Here is a 20016-nt window from a genome sequence, read left to right as displayed (position 1 = left end):
TCAGGGGGCTGGATAATTTCCATCCCAAAATACTGAAAGAACTAACTCACAAGACTGTGAGTCTCTAGTAGCAAGGATTTTTAATTAATCTATCTGTTCAGGATAGTAGCGTATGACTGGAGAGTAGCTAATGTATCTAAGAAAGAGAAAAAAAGTCATCCGGGCAACTACAGACCTCAGTAGCACGCAGGGATTTAGAACAAATTGTGAAGGAAAAAATAAGTAAATTAATGGAAGTAAATGGTCAAAGGGCTTTAATACAACAGGGGTGTAGCAATGGCAGATCATGTCAGACTAACCTGATGTCCTTGTTTGAGAAGATAACTGATTGTTTTTAGATAAGGAAAGTGCAATAGATCTAATATACCTGGGCTTCAATAAAGCATTTGACAAGGTACCATGTGGGACATTGTTAGTTAAATTAGGGAAGATGGGGATCAGTCCAAGCATTGTAAGGTGGATAAGGAATTGGCTAAAGGGGAGAAGGCAACAAGTTGTGCTGAAAGGGGAACTATTGGACTGGAGGGAGGTTACTGGTGGAGTTCTTCAAAGATTGGTCTTGAGACCAATCTTCTTCAATAATGTTATTAATGAGTTTGGCCTGAAACACAGGAGAATGCTAATGAAATTTGCTGATGATAAAAAGTTGTGAGGCCTTGTCAATACAGAGGAGGTTCAGAATATTATACAGAAAGATCTGGATGACCTTGAAGACTAGAGTGACAGAAATGGGATATGAAATTCAATAGTACAAAGTGCAAGGTCATGCACTTAGGGTCTAATAATAAGAATTTCTGCTACAAGCTGGGGACTCATCAGTTGGAAGCCACAGAAGAGGAGACAGACTCGGTTATGTGGGTCGATCACAGGATGACTGAGTCACCAGTGTGATGTGGCTGTGAAAAAGGCAAATGTGATCCTAGGGTGTATTAGGCGAGACATTTCCAGTAGACATAGGGACTTATTCAGGACCTGCTTTAGGGATGGGCAAGCTGGGCCACTGCCCAGAGTTCGGTATTCAAGAAGGTACTATGCTGGTGCCTCCCACCCACCTGACTTGCTGACAGCCAGCAAGGCTTAGAGGCAGCCAGGCAGACCGACCTGCAGGGGGGCAGATGGACCAGCCAGGTAACTAATCTGAACAAGTCAGAGCAGATTTTTTTGCTCTGGGACTCAGTGAAGAGAAAGCCAGTTACTTTGCAGAGCAGTGGAAGCTGAATTCCCCCACCCTGCCATGCCTGACTGTTGGACAGACGCTGATGATTAACCAGCTTATAGATACAGAGTGGAAATTTGGAGTGACTGCAGAGAGCAGTGAACTGGAAAAAGTGGGAAGTATCTTCTTACAGTTGAAATTGGTGATTAAAAAGGGAAGCCAAGTGGATCATGTGTATGTAGAGTTAACATTGCCGCAGTTCTACAGTTTTCTGCATGAGATGGAACAAGTCAAAACTAGTTTGGAATGTTTCAGCTGAAACCCCAAGGGATTGCATTTATACCATAGGGGGTAATTTCTCCTTGTGGGCCAACATGTCTGATCTTAACTCTGCAGATTTGTAACATATTAGATGAAGATTGCACAGTTTAATAAACAACACTGTCAAATAAAAAAAACCAACCCTCCTCTGAAGCAGGGATGCCCCTGCTCCACTGCCATCTGCAGCCATCGCTGCTCCTGTCCCCGCCACCTCCTCCCCTCCATGGAGCTGCCCCTGGCCAAGCTCAGACCTGGAGCCTTTAGGAGTTATGTTGGGGTATCCCCCTCCCCCCACCTGTGTACCCAGACTCTGCTGAGCTGGGGTGGGGGTCGGGGGAGCATGTCTGGGCTGGTGCCTCTGGGTCCAGAGTGGGAGCTGCCAGTGCTGCTGTTCAGGCTTCTGAATGGTCTACTTAAAGAGACAGTGCACTGACCCAGTCACTCAGGCACACACACACTCCCCCTCTCATGCTCATATTCCTCCCAACAAACACACTGCCCACCCCCCACACTCTCTCTCTCTCTCTCTTCCACCCCGCATCAAAATTCAGAGCTGGATGTCCGGCCAGCACCACCCACCCAGCCAGTGCTTAATTTGTGCTGGAGCTGAGCCCTGGCACCTCTTCCAATACAAATTAATCACTGAGGGGGAAGCAGTGGGCCCTGGAGGTGATGGGGGTGATGTCACAGAGGTCCAAAGCAGGTGGTCAAAGTAGGCCATAAGATGAGGCACTCCCTCAGATTGACAGAGGGAGCGTACATAGCAGCCAGGAGCTGCCTGAGCATTAACTGCACAGAGCTCTGTAGCTTAGCTCTAAGGGGTGCTTTGGGTCACCATGCACGTTCAGCATTTTCTTCTACATCGAACAAACAGGTGCCCTTGCCTTAATCTGGTTCATTCACCTGTGGGCAGGGGAGTGAGTTCCCTGTTAATATTGACACCCCTTCTCACCATGTTTCTAGGCCCTGTCTGTTCTGACCTCCCAGATGCCTTGTGGTTTCAAACCTTTTGCCAGTTTGCACAGTATCGCTGCTCCAACCGCAAGTTCTACACCAAGGTGAGAGGGAGAGGTGGGGATTAGAACAGTGGCAACGATGGCTTTTTTGGGGGGATTATCACAGTGGAGCAGAGGGTTTTGGGGGGATTATTGCAGTGAAGGGTATGGGGCTTGGGGGGATTATTGCAGGGGAGAGGCAGGGATTTGGGACTATGACCAGGGTCCTAGTGGGGATCAGCTGTGGTCACTCAGTTAGGACACACTGCAAAAAATGGGCAACCAAACCCCAAAAATGGTGGATATTCCAATACTTGGATTTACCAAGACAGCATGAAACAGCTTTTTTATTACTTTACTGGTTACTCAGCAGTCCAAACAACACAGTTCCCTTAAAGTGATCCAGCCTCAGGCCTCCATCCAGGTACCCACGTCAAATATGATGAAAATTTCTATAAATCTTATTTCATCATATAAAAGAAAAGGTTCTCCCAATCCCAAAGGATTGGACACATGACCTCCCAGGTTAATGAATGTTTCAGATCTTACCCAAATGCACGCTACAGCCAATTCTTATTAACTAAACTAAAATTTATTAAAAAACAAAAGAGAGAGAGTATGGTTAAAACAGGGGTGGCCAACCTGTGGCTCCGGAGCCGCATGCGGCTCTTCAGAAGTTCCACACGCGGCTCCCTGGACAGGCACCGACTCCAGGGCTGGAGCTACAGGCGCCAACTTTCCAATGGGCTGGGGGGTGCTCAGTGCTCAGCCCCTGGCTCTGCCCCAGGCCCTGCCCCCACCCCACCCCTTCCCGCCCCCTCCCCTGAGCCTGCCGTGCCCTCACTCCTAACTCCCCCCCCCGCCTCGAAACAGCTGATTGGGAGGGAGGAGGTGGGGAGCTGATGGGGCTGCCGGTGGGCAGGAGGCCCTGGGAGCGGCCGGGTGGGGAGCTGCTGCGGGGCTGCTGACGTATTCCCGTGGCTCTTTGGCATGTACGTTGGTAAATTCTGGCTCCTTCTCAGGCTGAGGTTGGCCACCCTGGGTTAAAAGATCAATATACATACAGACATGAGTTCAATTTATTGAGGTTCAGATTCACAGCAGAGATGGTGAGCTTTGTAGTTGCAAAGAGTTCCTTTAGAATTCAGTTCATAAGTCATAGTCCAATGTCTAAATCTCATATTCAGGGCATACCAGCATAACTGGGACTTGTCTTGTGACTCAAACTTCCCCTGATGAAGTCTAAGCAGATCTGAGATGACAGAATCAGGACCCAAGGATCTTTTATACAATTTCACGTCCTCTTTGACAAGTTGGGATTTCCTAGGGGAACAAAAGGTAACTAGGATGACTTTGAAGGAAGTCCGTCACCGATACTTAGCTATATGAATTAACATAAGGCTTGTTCCTCCACCATTCACAGTACATTTCAAAGAGAGATGAATATCCCATGTTTACAATTAATTTAAATGATAGGATGTTCTTTTGACCTCTGAATTATCAGAATACAGCATAGACAGGGACTGTTGATTACATAGTGGACCCTACTCATACATATGTAAATACACAAAAACACAAACATTATCTCCGCACATGTCCTCTGTGGGTTATTTATTTTGCAGGATATTTAACCCTTTCTAGCCATGTGTCACAGGGGATTATTGCAGTAGAGGATATGGGAATTTGGGGGGATTATTGCAATGGAGAGGTGGGGATTTGGGAAGATTATTGCAGTGGAGGTGTCAAGTCTGATTCCCCACTCTGGCACTTGGAGTGCAGAAGGTGGTGGCCTGCAAGGACTCTAAAAATGAATACTGGCCACTCCAGGCTTGTATTAGACTCCCAAGGTTACAGCTTTTCTCTGACCTTGGATTGGTAGATGCTGCCACCACCCACGTGCAAAACCTCTTTGAGAACCCAGGAAGGTGCACTTGGGAATTCCTTCCTGTGGGGTACCCTCAAGCCCTTTCACCCCCCCTCCGGGGAAGAGCTAAGAAGAAAAAAAAGGAAATCAGCTGTTGCCACCAGCTAATTAAACAGTATATGCACAAACTTCTTAGGGGACAAAAATCCAATTCTGTTCTTAAAAAAGGTAAATTTTATTAATTTAAAAAAAAAAGAGAAGAAAATACATCTGGGACTTAGGCTTTTGTTAGATTTAAAAAAAAAACAATTACAAGGATTAAGCATCAAGAATAGCTCTCTCGAGGTCCAGTTTAAAGGTAAAATGTAATACTCGGCCAAGCCCAAGAAGGATTGGACCTGCTTCTTTGATTTAGGGACAGGCCAATTTTGGATAGCATTTACTTTAGCCTGTAGGAGGTTGATAGTTCCTTGACCCACCTGGTGTCCAAGGTATGTTACCCTGTTTAGGCCTATTTGACACTTTTTGACCTTAACAGTCAATCCTGCCTCCCTTATGCACTGGAAGACAGCTTGGCAGTGTTCCAGGTTTTCTGCCTATGAATCTGAGAATATGGCTACATCGTCAAGGTAGGCAACTGAAAATTCCCCAAATCCAGCCAGAAGGTTATCTACCAGTCTCTGGAAGGTGGTGGCTGCATTTCGCAGTACAAAAGGGAGTACATTAAATTCATACAGTCCTACATGGGTGATGAAGGCTGACCTTTCCTTTGCGGAGTCATCTAGCAGCACTTGCCAGTACCCCTTAGTTAAATCCAAGGTGGAGATGAACTGGGTACGTCCCAGTTTTTCCAATAGCTCATCTGTGCACGGCATTGAATAGTTCTCTGGATGAGTTACAGCATTTAGCTTACGGTAGTCCATGCAAAAGCAGATTTCTCCATCTGGTTTGGAAACCAGAACCACTGGAGAGGTCCATGCACTCTCAGAGGGGTGGATGACACCCATCTGTAACATGTCCTTGATCTCCCTTTTTATTGTGGTTTTGGCTTGAGGAGCCATCCGATAGGGTTGGGCTCTAATTGCATGAGCATCACCTGTGTCAGTGGAGTGGTTCATCCATTCTGCTTGTCCTGGGGTGGCTGAAAACATTGGCATGAAGGTGATGCACGGTTCCTGGATTTGCTGTCACTGCTTATGCCCAAGGGTCATAGAAAGGCTCATCTCTTCTATGCCACCATTGCTTTTTCCTTCACAGTAGACTCCTTCAGGCCACTCAGCGTCATCTCTCTCCTGGGCTGTAAACTGGAGAAATGTGATTCCTCGGGAATAAAAGGGCTTTAGAGAATTAACATGGTAGAATTTAGGTTTTAGGGTAGGGTCTGGGAATGCTATGAGGTAATTAACAGCTCCCAGGCACTCTTGGACCATAAACGGCCCCTCCAACGATGCTTCCATTGTATTGTCCTGGAGCACTTTCAGGACCATGATTTGGTCACCTACTCTGAAGGAATGCTCTCTGGCATGTTTATCATACCAGGCCTTTTGCTCTTGTTGAACATCCTGTAGGTTTTCTCAAGCAAGGGCTAGAGAGTCTTTGAGGGTGTTTTGCAGGTTGGTTACAAAGTCCAAAATGTTAGTTCCTGGAGAAGATGTAATCCCCTCCCATCGCTGCTTCACCAACTGTAATGGCCCCTTAACTTCATGGCCATAAACGAGTTCAAAGGGTGAAAACCCCAAACTGGGATGTGGTACAGCCCTCTAGGCAAAGAGCAATTGCTGCAACACTAGGTTCCAATCACTGGAGTGCTCATTTACGAATTTATGTATTATGGCCCCCAAAGTCCCATTAAACTTCTCCACTAGGCCATATGTTTGATGGTGGTAAGGGATGGCAACCAAGTGGTTTACCCCATAAGCTTCTCAAAGATGTTTCATGGTCCCTGCCAGGAAGTTAGTTCCCAAATCCATAAGGATGTTCGAGGGCCAACCTACCCTGGCAAAAATGTCTGCCAATGCCTGGCTCACGCTTTTAGCCCTGGTGTTGCTTAGAGCTGCTGCTTCCGGCCATCAGGTGGCAAAATCCATGAAAGTCAGTATGTACTGCTTTCCTCTGAGTGTCTTCTTAGGAAAAGGACCCAGAATATCCACAGCTACTCGCTGAATCGGAACCTCAATTATGAAGAGTGGCTGGAGAGGGGCCTTGACCTGGTCTTGGAGCTTTCCCACCCTCTGGCACACCTCACAAGGCCAGACATAAGTAGAAATGTCCTTGCCCATTCCCTCCCAGTGGAATGACTTCCCCAAATGGTCTTTGGTCCTGTTCACCCCAGCATGGCCACTAGGGTGATCGTGGGCTCAGCTCAAGAGCTTTTCCCAGTACTTAGTTGGAACTACCAGCTGTCTCTGAGGATGCCAGTTCTGCTTGCATCTACCAGAAAGGGTTTCCTTGTATAGGAGTCCTCCTTCTACAACAAACCTGGACATATTAGAAGAGCTGAGAGGTGGTGGGTCATTCCATGCCACCATCCAAGCTCCCTTGAGACTTTCATCTGCTTCCTGCTCTGCCTGGAATGGCTTCCTTGATGCTGAAGACATTAGTTCTTCGCATGTTGTGGACTTGGACTTGGTCCACGGAAGCGATGCAGGTGATGGGGATGTCTCCGTCGACTGTGAACCACTCTCCACTGGTGCAGTAGGTTGTGTTTCAGGCTCCGCTTGAGCTTCTTGCACCGGTTTAGCTGCAGGTGCAGGCTCTGTGGCGCCCTTTGGTACTGGCTCCCCTGACTCTGGTGGGGTTGCAAGCATGGGCTCTGGTGCTGACTTCTCCACCAGTTCCAGTCCTTGGGCTGGTTCTGGCTGGGTCCCAGGAACTGGATCTACAATCTCTGCCATGGACTCTGGTCTGGGGTTTGGTTCCACCACCTCTGGCTGGGTTCCCTGGCCTGTGGTATCAGGGGACACAGACCGGGTTCTTGCAGAAGGCTCAGGAATGGGGTTAGGTGTGGAGGCCTGTTTAGCCTGGCTGCAGGTGACCATCACTGCTCTTTTTGTTAGCCTCACATGGTTGGCAAAGTCTTCTCCCAGCAGCATGGGAATGGGATAATTGTCATAGATAATAGTCATAAAAGTCCATATTCCTGACCAGCCCTTGTACTGGACAGGAAATTCGGCTGTAGGGGCAAGTTAAAAGAGTTGGCCTTAAAGGGTTTCTCCATCACTTGGGCCTCTGGGTCGATGAATTTGGGGTTCACCAGGGGTTGGTGAATAGCTGACACCTGTGCTTCAGTGTCTCTCCATGCCTCTTCCATGCCTCTTCCGTGTCTCTCCATGTCTCTTCCTCCCACCCATACTCACAGTTTCCCTTTACTCTGGGGGTATTTGCAAGGCATCTGGGCCTGAAGGTTCTTGGTGGGACCTTGGGGTGATGAGTTGCAGTCGGCTGGTGCTCTTGGGGCAGTTGGCCTTCACATGCCCCAGCTCATTACATTTGAAGCATCGCCCAGCTGACTGTGGGTTGGGGTGAATTGGGTGTTTGGAGACTAGGATGGTAGGACGAGAGGGCATCTGAGGTTTCCCTGGATGTGTGGAGGGCTCCTGCTTGTGAGGTGGGGCCTTGGGCTAACTCCAAAGGTGGAGTGTCATCTCAGGTTGCCCTTTCTGGTATCCCCACCAACTGCTACTCGCTTTCTTCTGCTCCACCACTTCTACCCATTTGGTTCCAATCTCCCCTGCCTCAGTTACAGTTTCGGGCTTCCCATCTAGCATGTACCTTTCTATTTCCTCAGGAACACCCTCTAAGAACTGCTCTATTTGCATTCGGAGAGACAGATCTTCCAGAGATTCAACGCTTGCTCCTGATATTCAGGCGTCCCAATTTATTGCAATGTGGTTGGCGTGTCGGGAAAATGCCACGTCTGGTTTCCACTTTAGGGCTCTGAACCGCTGACGGGCATGCTCGGGTGTTAATCCCATGCTAATTCTAGCCTTTCGTTTAAAAAGTTCTTACTCATTCATGTGTTGTTTAGGCATTTCAGCTGCCACCTCTGCTAAGGGTCCACTGAGTTGTGGCCTCAGCTCCACCATATACTGGTTTGGAGGGATGTTGTATCCAAGGCAGGCCCTTTCAAAATTTTCTAAGAAGGCCTCTGTATCATCGCCTACCTTGTGTGTGGGGAATTTTTTGGAATGGGGAGCGGTACCTGGAGGAGGACTGTTAGGGCGACCTGATTGACCCAGCTTAGCCTTTTCCAGCTCCAAGTGCTTTAGCTCCACTTCTGCCTTCAAGCGCTTCGCCTCTCTCCTCTCTTCTGCCTCCAAGCACTTCAGCCACACCATCACCGGTTCATTCACCTGCACATCCACCAATGTAATGTACGCCATCATGTGCCAGCAATGCCCCTCTGCTATGTACATCAGCCAAACTGGACAGTCCCTACATAAAAGGATAAATGGACACAAATCAGATATTAGGAACGGCAATATACAAAAGCCTGTAGGAGAACACTTCAACCTCGCTGGACACATATTAGCAGATTTAAAGGTAGCCATCCTGCAGCAAAAAAACTTCAGGACCAGACTTCAAAGAGAAACTGCTGAGCTTCATTTGCAAATTTGACACTATCAGCTCAGGACTAAACAAAGACTGTGAATGGCCGGCCAACGACAAAAGCAGTTTCTCCTCCCTTGGTGTTCACACCTCAGCTGCTAGAAGAGGGCCTCATCCTCCCTGACTGAACTAACTTCATTATCCATAGCCTGATTCTTGCTTGCATATTTATACCTGCCTCTGGAAATTTCCACTACATGCATCCAACGAAGTGGGTATTCACCCATGAAAGCTTATGCTCCAATACGTCTGTTAGTCTATAAGGTGCCACAGGACTCTTTGCCGCTTTTACAGATCTAGACTAACATGGCTACCCCCTCTGATACTTGACATCTGTAGGAAGAAATTCCTGTCTTCTGCAGTTAGGATTCAGTCTGGGTCAAAGGCATCCCTCCATCCTGGCACTGGGATCTTGGATTGGGGAGGGCTGACCCTTCCCTCCTGGGAAATCCCTGGTCCCTCATCCCCTCCCTGCATTTCTGTCATGGAACTGAATGTCTGGGTTTGATCTGGGTCTGTCTTCTCCATGGTGTGCTGCTCTGGGAAGACTGGTTGCTCTAGGGTTTCGGTACCTGACTGCAACCTCATGCACAGGGCTGCCCTACTCTAGCCTAGCTATTTCATTACCACAAAGCTAGAAAAAAAACCCTGCTTGTTGGACTCCCTGGCTTGGCAGGCGGAACCCTTTGCCGGCCTGTTCCCCCTCAGGCAGCAAAGAAAAGAAAAGTAAGAAAAAAAACCTCCCTGACTTTGCTGGCTGCCAAAAGGAAAATGTGTCCTTTTAAAATCCTGAGATCCGTGCTTCTGTTTCAAAATGATCCCACGACTACCACCATGTCCAGGCTGATTCCCCACTCTGGCACTTGGAGTGCAGAAGGTGGTGGCCTGCAAGGATTCTAAAAATTAATACTGGCCACTCCAGGCTTGTATTAAACTCCAAAGGTTACAAGGTTCTCTGACCTTGGATTGGTAGATGCTGCCACCACCCATGTGCAAAACTCCTTTCAGAACCCAGGAAGGCGCGCTTGGGAATTCCTTTTTGTGGGATACCCTCCAGCCCTTTCACGCCCCCCTCTGGGGAAGAGTTAAGAAGAAAAACAAAGGAAATTAGCTGTTGCCACCTGCTAATTAAACAACATGTGCACAAACCTCTTAGGATACAAAATCCAATTCTGTTCTTAAAAAAGGTAAATTTTATTAATTTTAAAAAAAGAGAAGAAAATACACCTGGGATTTAGGCTTTTTCTAGATTAAAAAAAACAATTACAAGGATTAAGCATCAAGAATAGCTCTCTTGATGTCCATTTTAAAGGTTACAAGCAAAACAGAGGAATTAGCACAGAGGAATCATAGAATTATAGAAGATTAGGGTTGGAAGAGACCTCAGGAAGCCATCTAGTCCACCCCCCTACTCAAAGCAGGACCAACAGAATCCACAAATCATAAAGAAATAAAAGGAATAAACCTAATCACGTCTTCCTAAACATTTCCTGATCTACTTACATATTTGGAGTTTTAGATGAGTAGTTTCTAGGTATGATACTGATAATTTTTCATAGCTGGCCTAAACTTCTCACAGCATAACTGCTCCCTGTCTCCCCCAGAACAACAACAGACAGACAAAAGGAGAGTCTTGTTTCCATTTTAAAAAGTTCTAGCCTTCCCATTGGCTCTTTTGGCCAGGTGCCCACTCACTTCTTTTTACCTATGGATAGCAGTGAGACTTTTTAACCCTTTACAGGTAGAGCAATTAGAAAACAGCTACTGAGAAGGATTTTATAGCTATTGGCTGGCTGGGTGTCCATAAAAGGGAGCTACTTTTCCTGCCCCCGGGCCCACCCTTCATTTATCACAGTGAATGGGAGGGTGTTCAAAGGGGAATAGTGCACTTAAGGGGAGGAGTTTCAAGGGCATTATTATTGCATTGGAAAGGAGGGTTTTCAAGGTGATTATCACAGTGGAGATGAGGGATTTGGGGGGATTTTCATAGTGGAGGGGTAGGGGTTGTGGAGATTATAGAAGTGAAGGTTTGGGGTTTCAAAAGGATTATTACAGAGGAGGGGAGGGGTTTGGGGGAGAATTAATGCAGTGGAGGGGATGGGATTCCAGGGGTTATGACAGTGAATGGGTTTTGGAAGAATTATCTCACAGGAAAGAAGGGTTTTCAAGGGGATTATTGCAATGTGGGCAGAAGTTTGGGACAGATTATTGTAGAGGAGGGGAAGGTTGTGGTTTCAGGGGAGATTATCGCAATGGAGGGGAGGGTCTTCAGGGGAATTATTTTAGTAGAAGGCAGGGGTTTCAATGGGATTGTCATAGTGGAAGGGAAGTGTGACAGGTTCCCCGGGGTGCAACCTGGAACGGGCATACCGCTGAGCCCTTTGTCTCACCAACCTGGGCTCCCTCTCACACTGTGATGCTGTGACAAGCTGCAATCCTCTCCAGGTACTGCACTTTAGGAACACAGCCATCCACAGGCAGGGACACCCAGCTGAGTTACATGAATATTTCTCCTAGCCCCACTCATGAACTAACAATAGAGAGGCTCCATCCAGTTCCCCCAGCTCCCAAGCCTAGGTCCCCAGAACTGTACCATCTTGCCCTGGTCAAGAGCCTGACCAGTATAAATTGATTAACCAGTCTGCCCCTTCTGCAAAGGAAACTGGACGTGCACCAGCTCTTGTTCCTGAGCAGATTCCCCAACCACTTCAAACAATGCACTGTTTTTGGTAAAATATAAAACAGATGTATTAACTTTAACTTTAGAAAGATAGATTTTAAGTGATTATAAGTGGCATGTATAGAGATCAAAGCTAAGAAATAAAAGTAAAACTGTAATTTGAGTTCTATAAACTGGACAGGAGTTGAATCAAGCAATGTCTCACCCTAATGGTATTATTCTTTAAGGCACAGGCTGGGATTCTCTTTTCCAGCCTGGGACCACCTCCCCAGTTCAGTCTTTGCTATACAGACCTGTTTCCAGTTGTTGAGTTGTGGGGGGAGAGAGGCCAAGTCACTTCCCCTTTTATAGCTTCTTCCAGCTTGCTGGAAAGATCCTTTGCTATGATGTGAATCAAACAGTCTCCAATGCCTACATGCTATTTTTGAGAAGTCTCCATTGTATACAGTACCTGGGATAGTCCTTGTGAGTGTGTATTCCCCTTATGGTCCATCATCAGTTTCTGGCTGCCCTATTGTTATACCTGAAAGGCTGGTTGTGGGTGTTTCCAACTTCATAACATATTTCAGTAACACACACATAGCAAAACTTTATAATTCCACATACAATGCTAGTACATACAATCCAACAGGATATTAATGTTCAACAGATCAAGACTTTCAAAATGATACCTCACAAGGCATACTCTGTACAAAACATATAATAATCAAATCACCATAGTAACTATGGGGGTGCCAGGATGTTGCTTTGAGGCACAGAGTGTCACAAGAGGGTCTTAACGTGGATTATTGCAGTGGAGGAGAGGGGTTTCAAGGGAATTATCACAGTGGAGGTGTAGGGTTTCAGGGGGATTATTGCAGTGGAGGTGGGTTTACAATGGTTCAGGGATGGATTATCTCAGTGGAGGGATGGGGTTTCAAAGGGATTATTGCAATGGAGGAGAAATGGTGTGGTGGTGGTTATTGCATCAGAAGGGAAAGTGTGACATACCAGGGGTACAATTCACACTACTGGGCGGCTTTGTCATCCCTGTCCCATAACCTGGGGTGCCCTTTACAATGCCTTGCTGCTGCAGCCTCCAACCTGGACTGCTCACAAACAGTCTCCAGCATGTAAGTCACTCCCAGCCATGTCTGTGTGTGTGCTGCAGCCAGCCTGCCAGACCTTGGCTTTTACCAGCCTCGGTTATACTGCAGGGTGACCCAAACACAGCCCTAGTCTTAGATTTCCCACCAGAGATGTATGCTCTGTACTGCCCAGTCCTCTCCTGGACAGTACAAATATATTAAGTCTGCTATTTCTTTAAGGGAATAATATGCACATAACTTGTTACCCCCAAATGGAGTTACCCAGACACTTCATCTTGAGCACACTGGATTAGATAAAACACTAAAACAAGTTTATTAACTACAAAGAGAGAGATTTTAAGTGAGTACAAGGAAGGAGGAATAAAAGTCAGAACTGGTTACAAGTTCAAGAAAAATGAAGATAAAACACTTTCTAGTGTCTAGCTTAATAAACTATATTAGATTCAAAGCAACGTTTTCTCACAACTTGCTTTCAGCAGTCTTACTGACAATCTCTTTAGGTCAGGACTTCCACCCCCACCCCTGAGTCCAATGGCTGCTTCCTTTGTCTCTTCAGGTGCACTGAATGCAATACGCAGGGAGAGAGTGGGGGTGCATTGGGATGTTTGTCTCTCCTTTTTATTGTTTCGGTCCCCCTCTTGAAAAACATTTCCAGCAGAGATCCAGGAGCCAAAAAGTCTGTGTGGGAGGATATTTCCTGCTGGTTTTTCCCCCCTGTTTAAACTTCTTTTGTTTCCCCTCTCTGCATGGTAACTCTGCTTACTGCTTAAATGCACATTAAGGCAAGCACACATTCCTCCTTTTGCTTTGGGCAGACCTGACTTCTGCCTGGACAGGGCTGTGGGATTTGGAAAATGGGTTAATAATATCATACAGGGAAATCTTATGACTTCACACAAAGTATTGCCACACATATTTTACCAGGACAATACTGACCAACAAATAATGAGTTTTTTCAAATGCTTCCTTACAAGGCATAGTTTGTTCAAAGGTTATTACTATAGTGTGTAGGGTGTGAATAGTGGAGGGTTGGGACTTGAGGGAGAGTGTCAGTGGAGGGAAGAGGATTCAGGGGGATTGTCACAGTGGAAGGGAGGCATTTCTTGGAGGATTATTGCAGTGGAGGGGAGCGGTTTGAGAGGTTATGGCAAGGGAGAGGTTTGGGAAGGATTAATGAATTGGAAAGGAGGGGTTTCAAGGGAATTATTGCGATGTAGGGGAGGGGGTTCTGGGGCGATTTTTCATAGTGGATGGTAGGGATTTGGGTGGATTATAAACTGGACGGTTGACGTTTTGGGGGAGATTATTGCAGTGGAGGGGAGGGTGTTTTGGGGGATTTTCATAGGGGAGGGGAGGGATTATTGCAGTGGTGGGATTTCAGTGAGAGAACCACAGTGCAGGGGAGGGTTTTGCAGGGGGTTATAACAGTGGAGGGAAGAGGCTGGGAGGGTATTGCAATGTATGGGAGGGGTTTGGGCAGATTATAAGAGTGAAGGGAAAATAATTGCAGTGGCGTGGCCGGGGTGTGGTGGTGATTAATGTAGTGGAAGGGAGGGTGTTCAGGGGCATTGTTGCACTAGAGGGGAGGGATTTCAGAGAGGGATGTTACAGTGCGGGGGAGGAGTTTCCAGAGGTAGTTGTATTGAGTGGATTATCACAGTGGAGAGGAGACATGTAGAGGGATTATTGCAGCAGAGGTGAGAGCATTTGTTGGGATAATCTCAAATGGGGATTACTGCAGTAGGGGGAAGAGGGTCTCATTTGGGTGTAAAGCAGTGGAGGTTTGGGCTTCAGGGGGGATGGTTGCAGTGGGGTCTCTAGATTCAACTTCCTTGCCCCCTATTCAGCGGATCCTGTGTCCTGAAATGGCTCCCCACAAAGAACCTCGTGCCCAAGGAGAGGTGTTTGATACTATGGGCTCTTGGGCAAAAAGCAACTGGTCTTCCCATGCTGGGTCCACTAGCAAAACAGGTACCATGGTGCTGGGTGAATTCTGTATCCACTTCTGGTTCTTTCTCCACGTGCCCTTCTCATCCCCTCTCTTCCCCATGGCCCTCCCCTGCGTCCTGATTCTTTGAGAAGCTCTCTGCAGGGTTTGGGCCCGATGGGAGGGAAGGGAACATGTGTGAATGCAGTGGGCCATGCAGGTGTGCATAGTGGAGCAGGCCAGCGTGTTACAAGGTGGGTGTAGGCGTGCACATCCCTGGCAGTGTGGGGCAAGGGTTGTGTGTGTGCACAGTGTATGGACACATGGGTGGGCTTGCACATATCACAAGGAAGTGTGTGCAGTTCAGCAGCCAGTGGGGATGTGAGAGTCTGTGCAAAGCTAAGGGAACATGAATCTGAAAGACGCCCAGCTGGACAGGGTGTGTGAGCATGTGTACGTGCAGTGTGTGTGTTTATGCATCGGGATACACTTCCAAGAAGTTAGGGTGAGGTTCAATCCCTTCTTCACTTGCTTTCTGTATGCTCTTCCCCCAGCACAGGGTCAGGCAGACCCCAGATCCATGAGTCAGGCTACCCGGCTGCATCCGGACATCCGTCTCCACTCCAATGTGAACACCATTCTGAAATATGCCTATGCTGTCTCAGGCCAGGAACCAGTGATCAGGAGGCACATCCCAGGCGTGCCAGCCCAGAGAAGTCTCGAGCCTGGAGTGGGCCCAGAGCTGGCAGGCCCCCTGCAAGTCCAGCCAGTCACAGCCACCCCTGAAACTTCCCCGTCAGTCATAAGACCCAGTAACAAGACTGGAAGGGCCGCAGAGCAGCACATGCAGAAGAGCATCCAGCAGCTGATCAACTCAGCTCTCTCCTTGGAGGGCTCTCCGGAGATGGAGACCACTCAGGTGCCCCCAGGCACTGCACCAGATTGGAAGGGCTCATTCAGCAGTGCCCAGGAAGGGATCTCAGATGCAAGCAGCAGTGGCAGGTAAGGTAAAAAAACAGCTCACAAGTGGGTCAGGGCAGGTGTGGCAGCTCAGCTGACCCCGAACATGCACCCCCTGCACGCACACACAGTGGGCATTTCTACACTGGAGCTAGTAGGTGTAATTTCCAGCACAGGTAGACAGACCCACACTAGCTCTGATTGAGTTCATGCCAACAGTAGCAATGTAGATGCCATGAGTCGTGGCAGGGGCTCGCTACCTGAGTAGGTGCCTAGCATCACAGACAGCTACACTTGCTCTGCCACAGCTTCACCCTATTGTTAGCATGCTAGCTTGATCAGAGCTAACATGGGTATGTCCCTCGAACTAGGAATTACACCTTCTAGTTCCAGAGTAGACACACTCGGCGAGCACCACACAGACACATGCACAAAGAGCTCCCCTCAGCCCCCACAGTCATGTACGTGCACAGTGAGCTCCCCACGAACAGCCTCATACACACAGTCATGGATGTGCACAATGAGCTCCCCACAAACATGCCCCCCCCAGTCATGCACGTGCATGGTGGGATCCCCACAAATACCCACCCACACCCAGAGTGAGCTCCCTACAACCCCTTCCTGTGCAACACCCCCCCATCGGGCATGTGCACGGTGAGCTCCCCAGGCTCCCCCTCGCCCCACTGTCATGCATGTGTACGGTGAGCTTCCTCACACACACAGATCAGTTATTAAGTTCAATTCAATGAGACTTGATTGGCAGAACAAGCTATACAAGTGTGATCAAAGTGTAAAAAAAGAGAGTCTCCACAGATATCTGCCTGAGGGAGGTAAGATGTACTCAGAATGGGGCTACATGCTGTGTCTGAGGCTTGCTTCTGTGTGCGTTTGTTATTCCTGTTCATTCCTGATCTAGTGACAGGTTGCTACATTGTGTGCTGCTATCTTTGCCATTTCTCCCCTTTTCTCCCTGGGTCAGGCCCAATTTTTCCTTATCACTTTTTGACAAGAAGTCTGTTCTGATTCTTAACAATTTGTGGAAATATCTTTCTTGCATTTCCTCTATTTGGGGCATTGGAGTGACAGGAGCCTCTCTGTCTCAATGGCTCCTCTCCCATTAGGTGCTCTGTCACTTCCTTTCTGGGTTTAGACTCTGCGTTGCACCTCCCCATTTCCATAGCTGCCTTGCGGTCACTTATTCTGTGTTTGGTGAGAGTCTGTATTTGTTTGCCACATTTCACAGGGGTGAGGTCGTCGGATCATATGATATTTCTCTACAGGGACCTGTAGCAGTCCAGCTTGTTCCTATTTGCTTTTCCTAGTGACTCATATGTTGGTATTTTAGGTGCTGGTTTAGTTGTTATGCTTATAATAAGCACACAGAATCTTTGAAAAAGGAATAAGGCAATACGCCGCATTTATTGAGAGTACAACGTAAGCATTAAAATCAGGATATGCTTCCATACATATACATATACACACACACACACACACACACAGGTTCTGTGGCTGGATCTTATAGTTACCAATTCTTAGCGTTGCTCTGTCAGTTCCAGCAGCCAGCTGAAACTGCACACAAGGGAGGGGGAGCTGGGTCTCTGTCAAACGCGTTGGAAGCTCCGATGTTGATGAAGAACAAACCCAAAGTCCCATGGCAATACATCCTTCTTTTATAGTAATAAGTTCCCATATAAGTCTATGGACCTTGCTGTGTCACACCGGAGCTGTCAATAATGAGGTATTCAAGGTTGCTCTTAATTAGCATTATTTTGAGTTGTTACCAGGAGGATCCACAGCTGTTTCTTATCTCATCCCTCTGGCTCAACTCCTTATCTTGTCCTTGGGGTGTATGCCTTTGCTTTAGGGTTGTCAATCTGTCATCCGGGTGATTCTGATAATAAAGTTGGTGCCTCTCAGACTCCTCTACTCCCCTCTTGACCATCTGGCCCAGCTGTCTCCTCTCAGTTAATTAGTATACCATACATTCTTCACTCACACACCAAACAGTAAATAAGGCAATAATTACAGGCATAAAATTTCTATCCTTCTAAGAACAATCATTAATACTCTTCAGTATTGTTCTGAAGTACTGTTCTCTTCAGTATTTACCACTCCCCCAATTTTTGTCATCTGCAAACTTTGTCAGTGATGATTTTATGTTTTCTTCCAGCTCATTGATAAAAAGGTTACATAGCACAGGGCCAACAACCGAGCCCTGTGGGACACCACTAGAAACACGTGATCAATGATGATCCCCATTTACAATTATGTGTTGAGATCTATCAGTAAGCCAGATTTTACTCCATTTAACGTATGTCATTTTGGCTTTATATCATTCTAGTTTTTTAATTAAAATGTTGTGTAGAGTCCATATTTAAAGAATCCTTATTGAGGTTACAGGAACAAACCATCCCGATGTGTAGAAAGAATAGTAAATATGGCAGGCGACCAGCTTGGCTTAACAGTGAAATCCTTGCTGATCTAAAGCACAAAAAAGAAGTTTACAAGAAGTGGAAGATTGGACAAATAACCAGGGAGGAGTATAAAAATATTGCTTAGGCATGCAGGAGTGAAATCAGGAAGGCCAAATCACACCTGGAGTTGCAGCTAGCAAGAGATGTTAAGAGTAACAAGAAGGGTTTCTTCAGGTATGTTAGCAACAAGAAGAAAGTCAAGGAAAGTGTGGGCCCCTTACTGAATGAGGGAGGCAACCTAGTGACAGAGGATGTGGAAAAAGCTAATGTACTGGTACTCAATGCTTTTTTTGCCTCTGTCTTCACGAACAAGGTCAGCTCCCAGACTGCTGGACTGGGCAGCACAGTATGCGGAGGAGGTGAGCAGCCCTCTGTGGAGAAAGAAGTAGTTCTGGACTATTTAGAAAAGCTGGACAAGCACAAGTCCATAGGGCCAGATGCACTGCATCCGAGGATGCTAAAGGAGTTGGCGGATGTGATTGCAGAGCCATTGGCAGTTATCTTTGAAAATTCAGGGCGATTGGGGGAGGTCCCAGACAACTGGAAAAAGGCTAATGTAGTGCCCATCTTTAAAAAAGGGAAGGAGGAGGATCCGGGGAGCTACAGGCCAGTCAGCCTCACCTCAGTCCCTGGAAAAATCATGGAGCAGATCCTCAAGGAATCAATTCTGAAGTACTTAGAGGAGAGGAAAGTGATCAGGAACAGTCAGCATGGATTCACCAAGGGCAAGTCATGCCTGACTAGTCTAATTGCCTTCTATGATGAGATAACTGGCTCTGTAGATGAGGGGAAAGCAGTGGACATGTTATTCCTTGACTTTAGCAAAGCTTTTGATACGGTCTCCCACAGTATTCATGCCAGCAAGTTAAAGAAGTATGGGCTGGATGAATGGACTATAAGGTGGATAGAAGCTGGCTAGATCATCAGGCTCAACGGGTAGTGATCAATGGCTCCATGTCTAGTTGGCAGCCGGTATCAAGCAGAGTGCCCCAAGGGTCAGTCCTGGGGCCGGTTTTGTTCAATATCTTCATTAATGATCTGGAGGATGGTGTGGACTGCACCCTCAGCAAGTTTGCAGATGACACTAAACTGGGAGGAGTGGTAGATATGCTGGAGGGTAGGGATAGGATACAGAGGGACCTAGACAAATTGGAGGATTGGGCCAAAAGAAATCTGATGAAGTTCAACAAGGACAAGTGCAGAGTCCTGCACTTAGGACGGAAGAATCCCATGCACAGCTACAGACTAGGGACTGAATGGCTAGGCAGCAGTTCTGCAGAAAAGGACCTAGGGGTTACAGTGGATGAGAAGCTGGATATGAGTCAACAGTGTTGCCAAGAAGGCTAATGAAATTTTGGGCTGTATAAGTAGGGGCATGCCAGCAGATCGAGGGTCGTGATACCTCTATTTGACATTGGTGAGGCCTCATCTGGAGTACTGTGTCCAGTTTTGGGCCCCACACTACAAGAAGGATGTGGAAAAATTGGAAAGCGTCCAGCAGAGGGCAACAAAAATGATTAGGGGACTGGAACACATGATTTATGAGGAGAGGCTGAGGGAACTGGGATTGTTTCTTCTGCAGAAGAGAAGAATGAGGGGGGATTGGATAGCTGCTTTCAACTACCTGAAGGGGGTTCCAAAGAGGATGGATCTAGACTGTTCTCAGTAGTAGCAGATGACAGAACAAGGAGCAATGGTCTCAAGTTGCAGTGGGGGAGGTTTAGGTTGGATATTAGGAAAAGCTTTTTCACTTGGAGGGTGGCGAAGCACTGGAATGGGTTACCTAGGGAGGTGGTGGAATCTTCTTCCTTTGAAGTTTTTAAGGTCAGGCTTGACAAAGCCCTGGCTGGGATGATTTAGTGGGGATTGGTCCTGCTTTGAGCAGGGGGTTGGACTAGATGACCTCCTGAGGTCCCTTCCAAACATGATATTCTATGATTCTA

General features: G+C 47.2%; 1 protein-coding gene and 1 pseudogene across 2 annotated transcripts in view; both read left to right on the top strand.

Annotated features, from left to right (window-relative positions):
• ACRBP (acrosin binding protein) overlaps positions 1–20016 on the top strand; it is a 49844-nt gene that overhangs the window by 12520 nt on the left and 17308 nt on the right. Inside the window, exons 3-5 of the mRNA XM_084636296.1 lie at positions 2441–2535; positions 14560–14683; positions 15194–15641. Of these exons, the coding sequence (XP_084492422.1) occupies positions 2441–2535; positions 14560–14683; positions 15194–15641 (667 nt within the window). The remainder of the gene's footprint in view (positions 1–2440; positions 2536–14559; positions 14684–15193; positions 15642–20016) is intronic.
• Positions 1137–1608, top strand: LOC311514370 (COMM domain-containing protein 7 pseudogene; annotated as a pseudogene). Its single transcript has one exon. The product of its transcript is annotated as a COMM domain-containing protein 7 pseudogene (transcript).

Source organism: Lepidochelys olivacea (genome assembly GCF_965140295.1).
Source record: "Lepidochelys olivacea isolate rLepOli2 genome assembly, chromosome: 1".
Taxonomy (NCBI): Eukaryota; Metazoa; Chordata; order Testudines; family Cheloniidae; genus Lepidochelys; species Lepidochelys olivacea.
The sequence above is the reverse complement of the archived record's forward strand: the minus strand, read 5'-3'. Positions and strand labels throughout refer to the sequence as shown.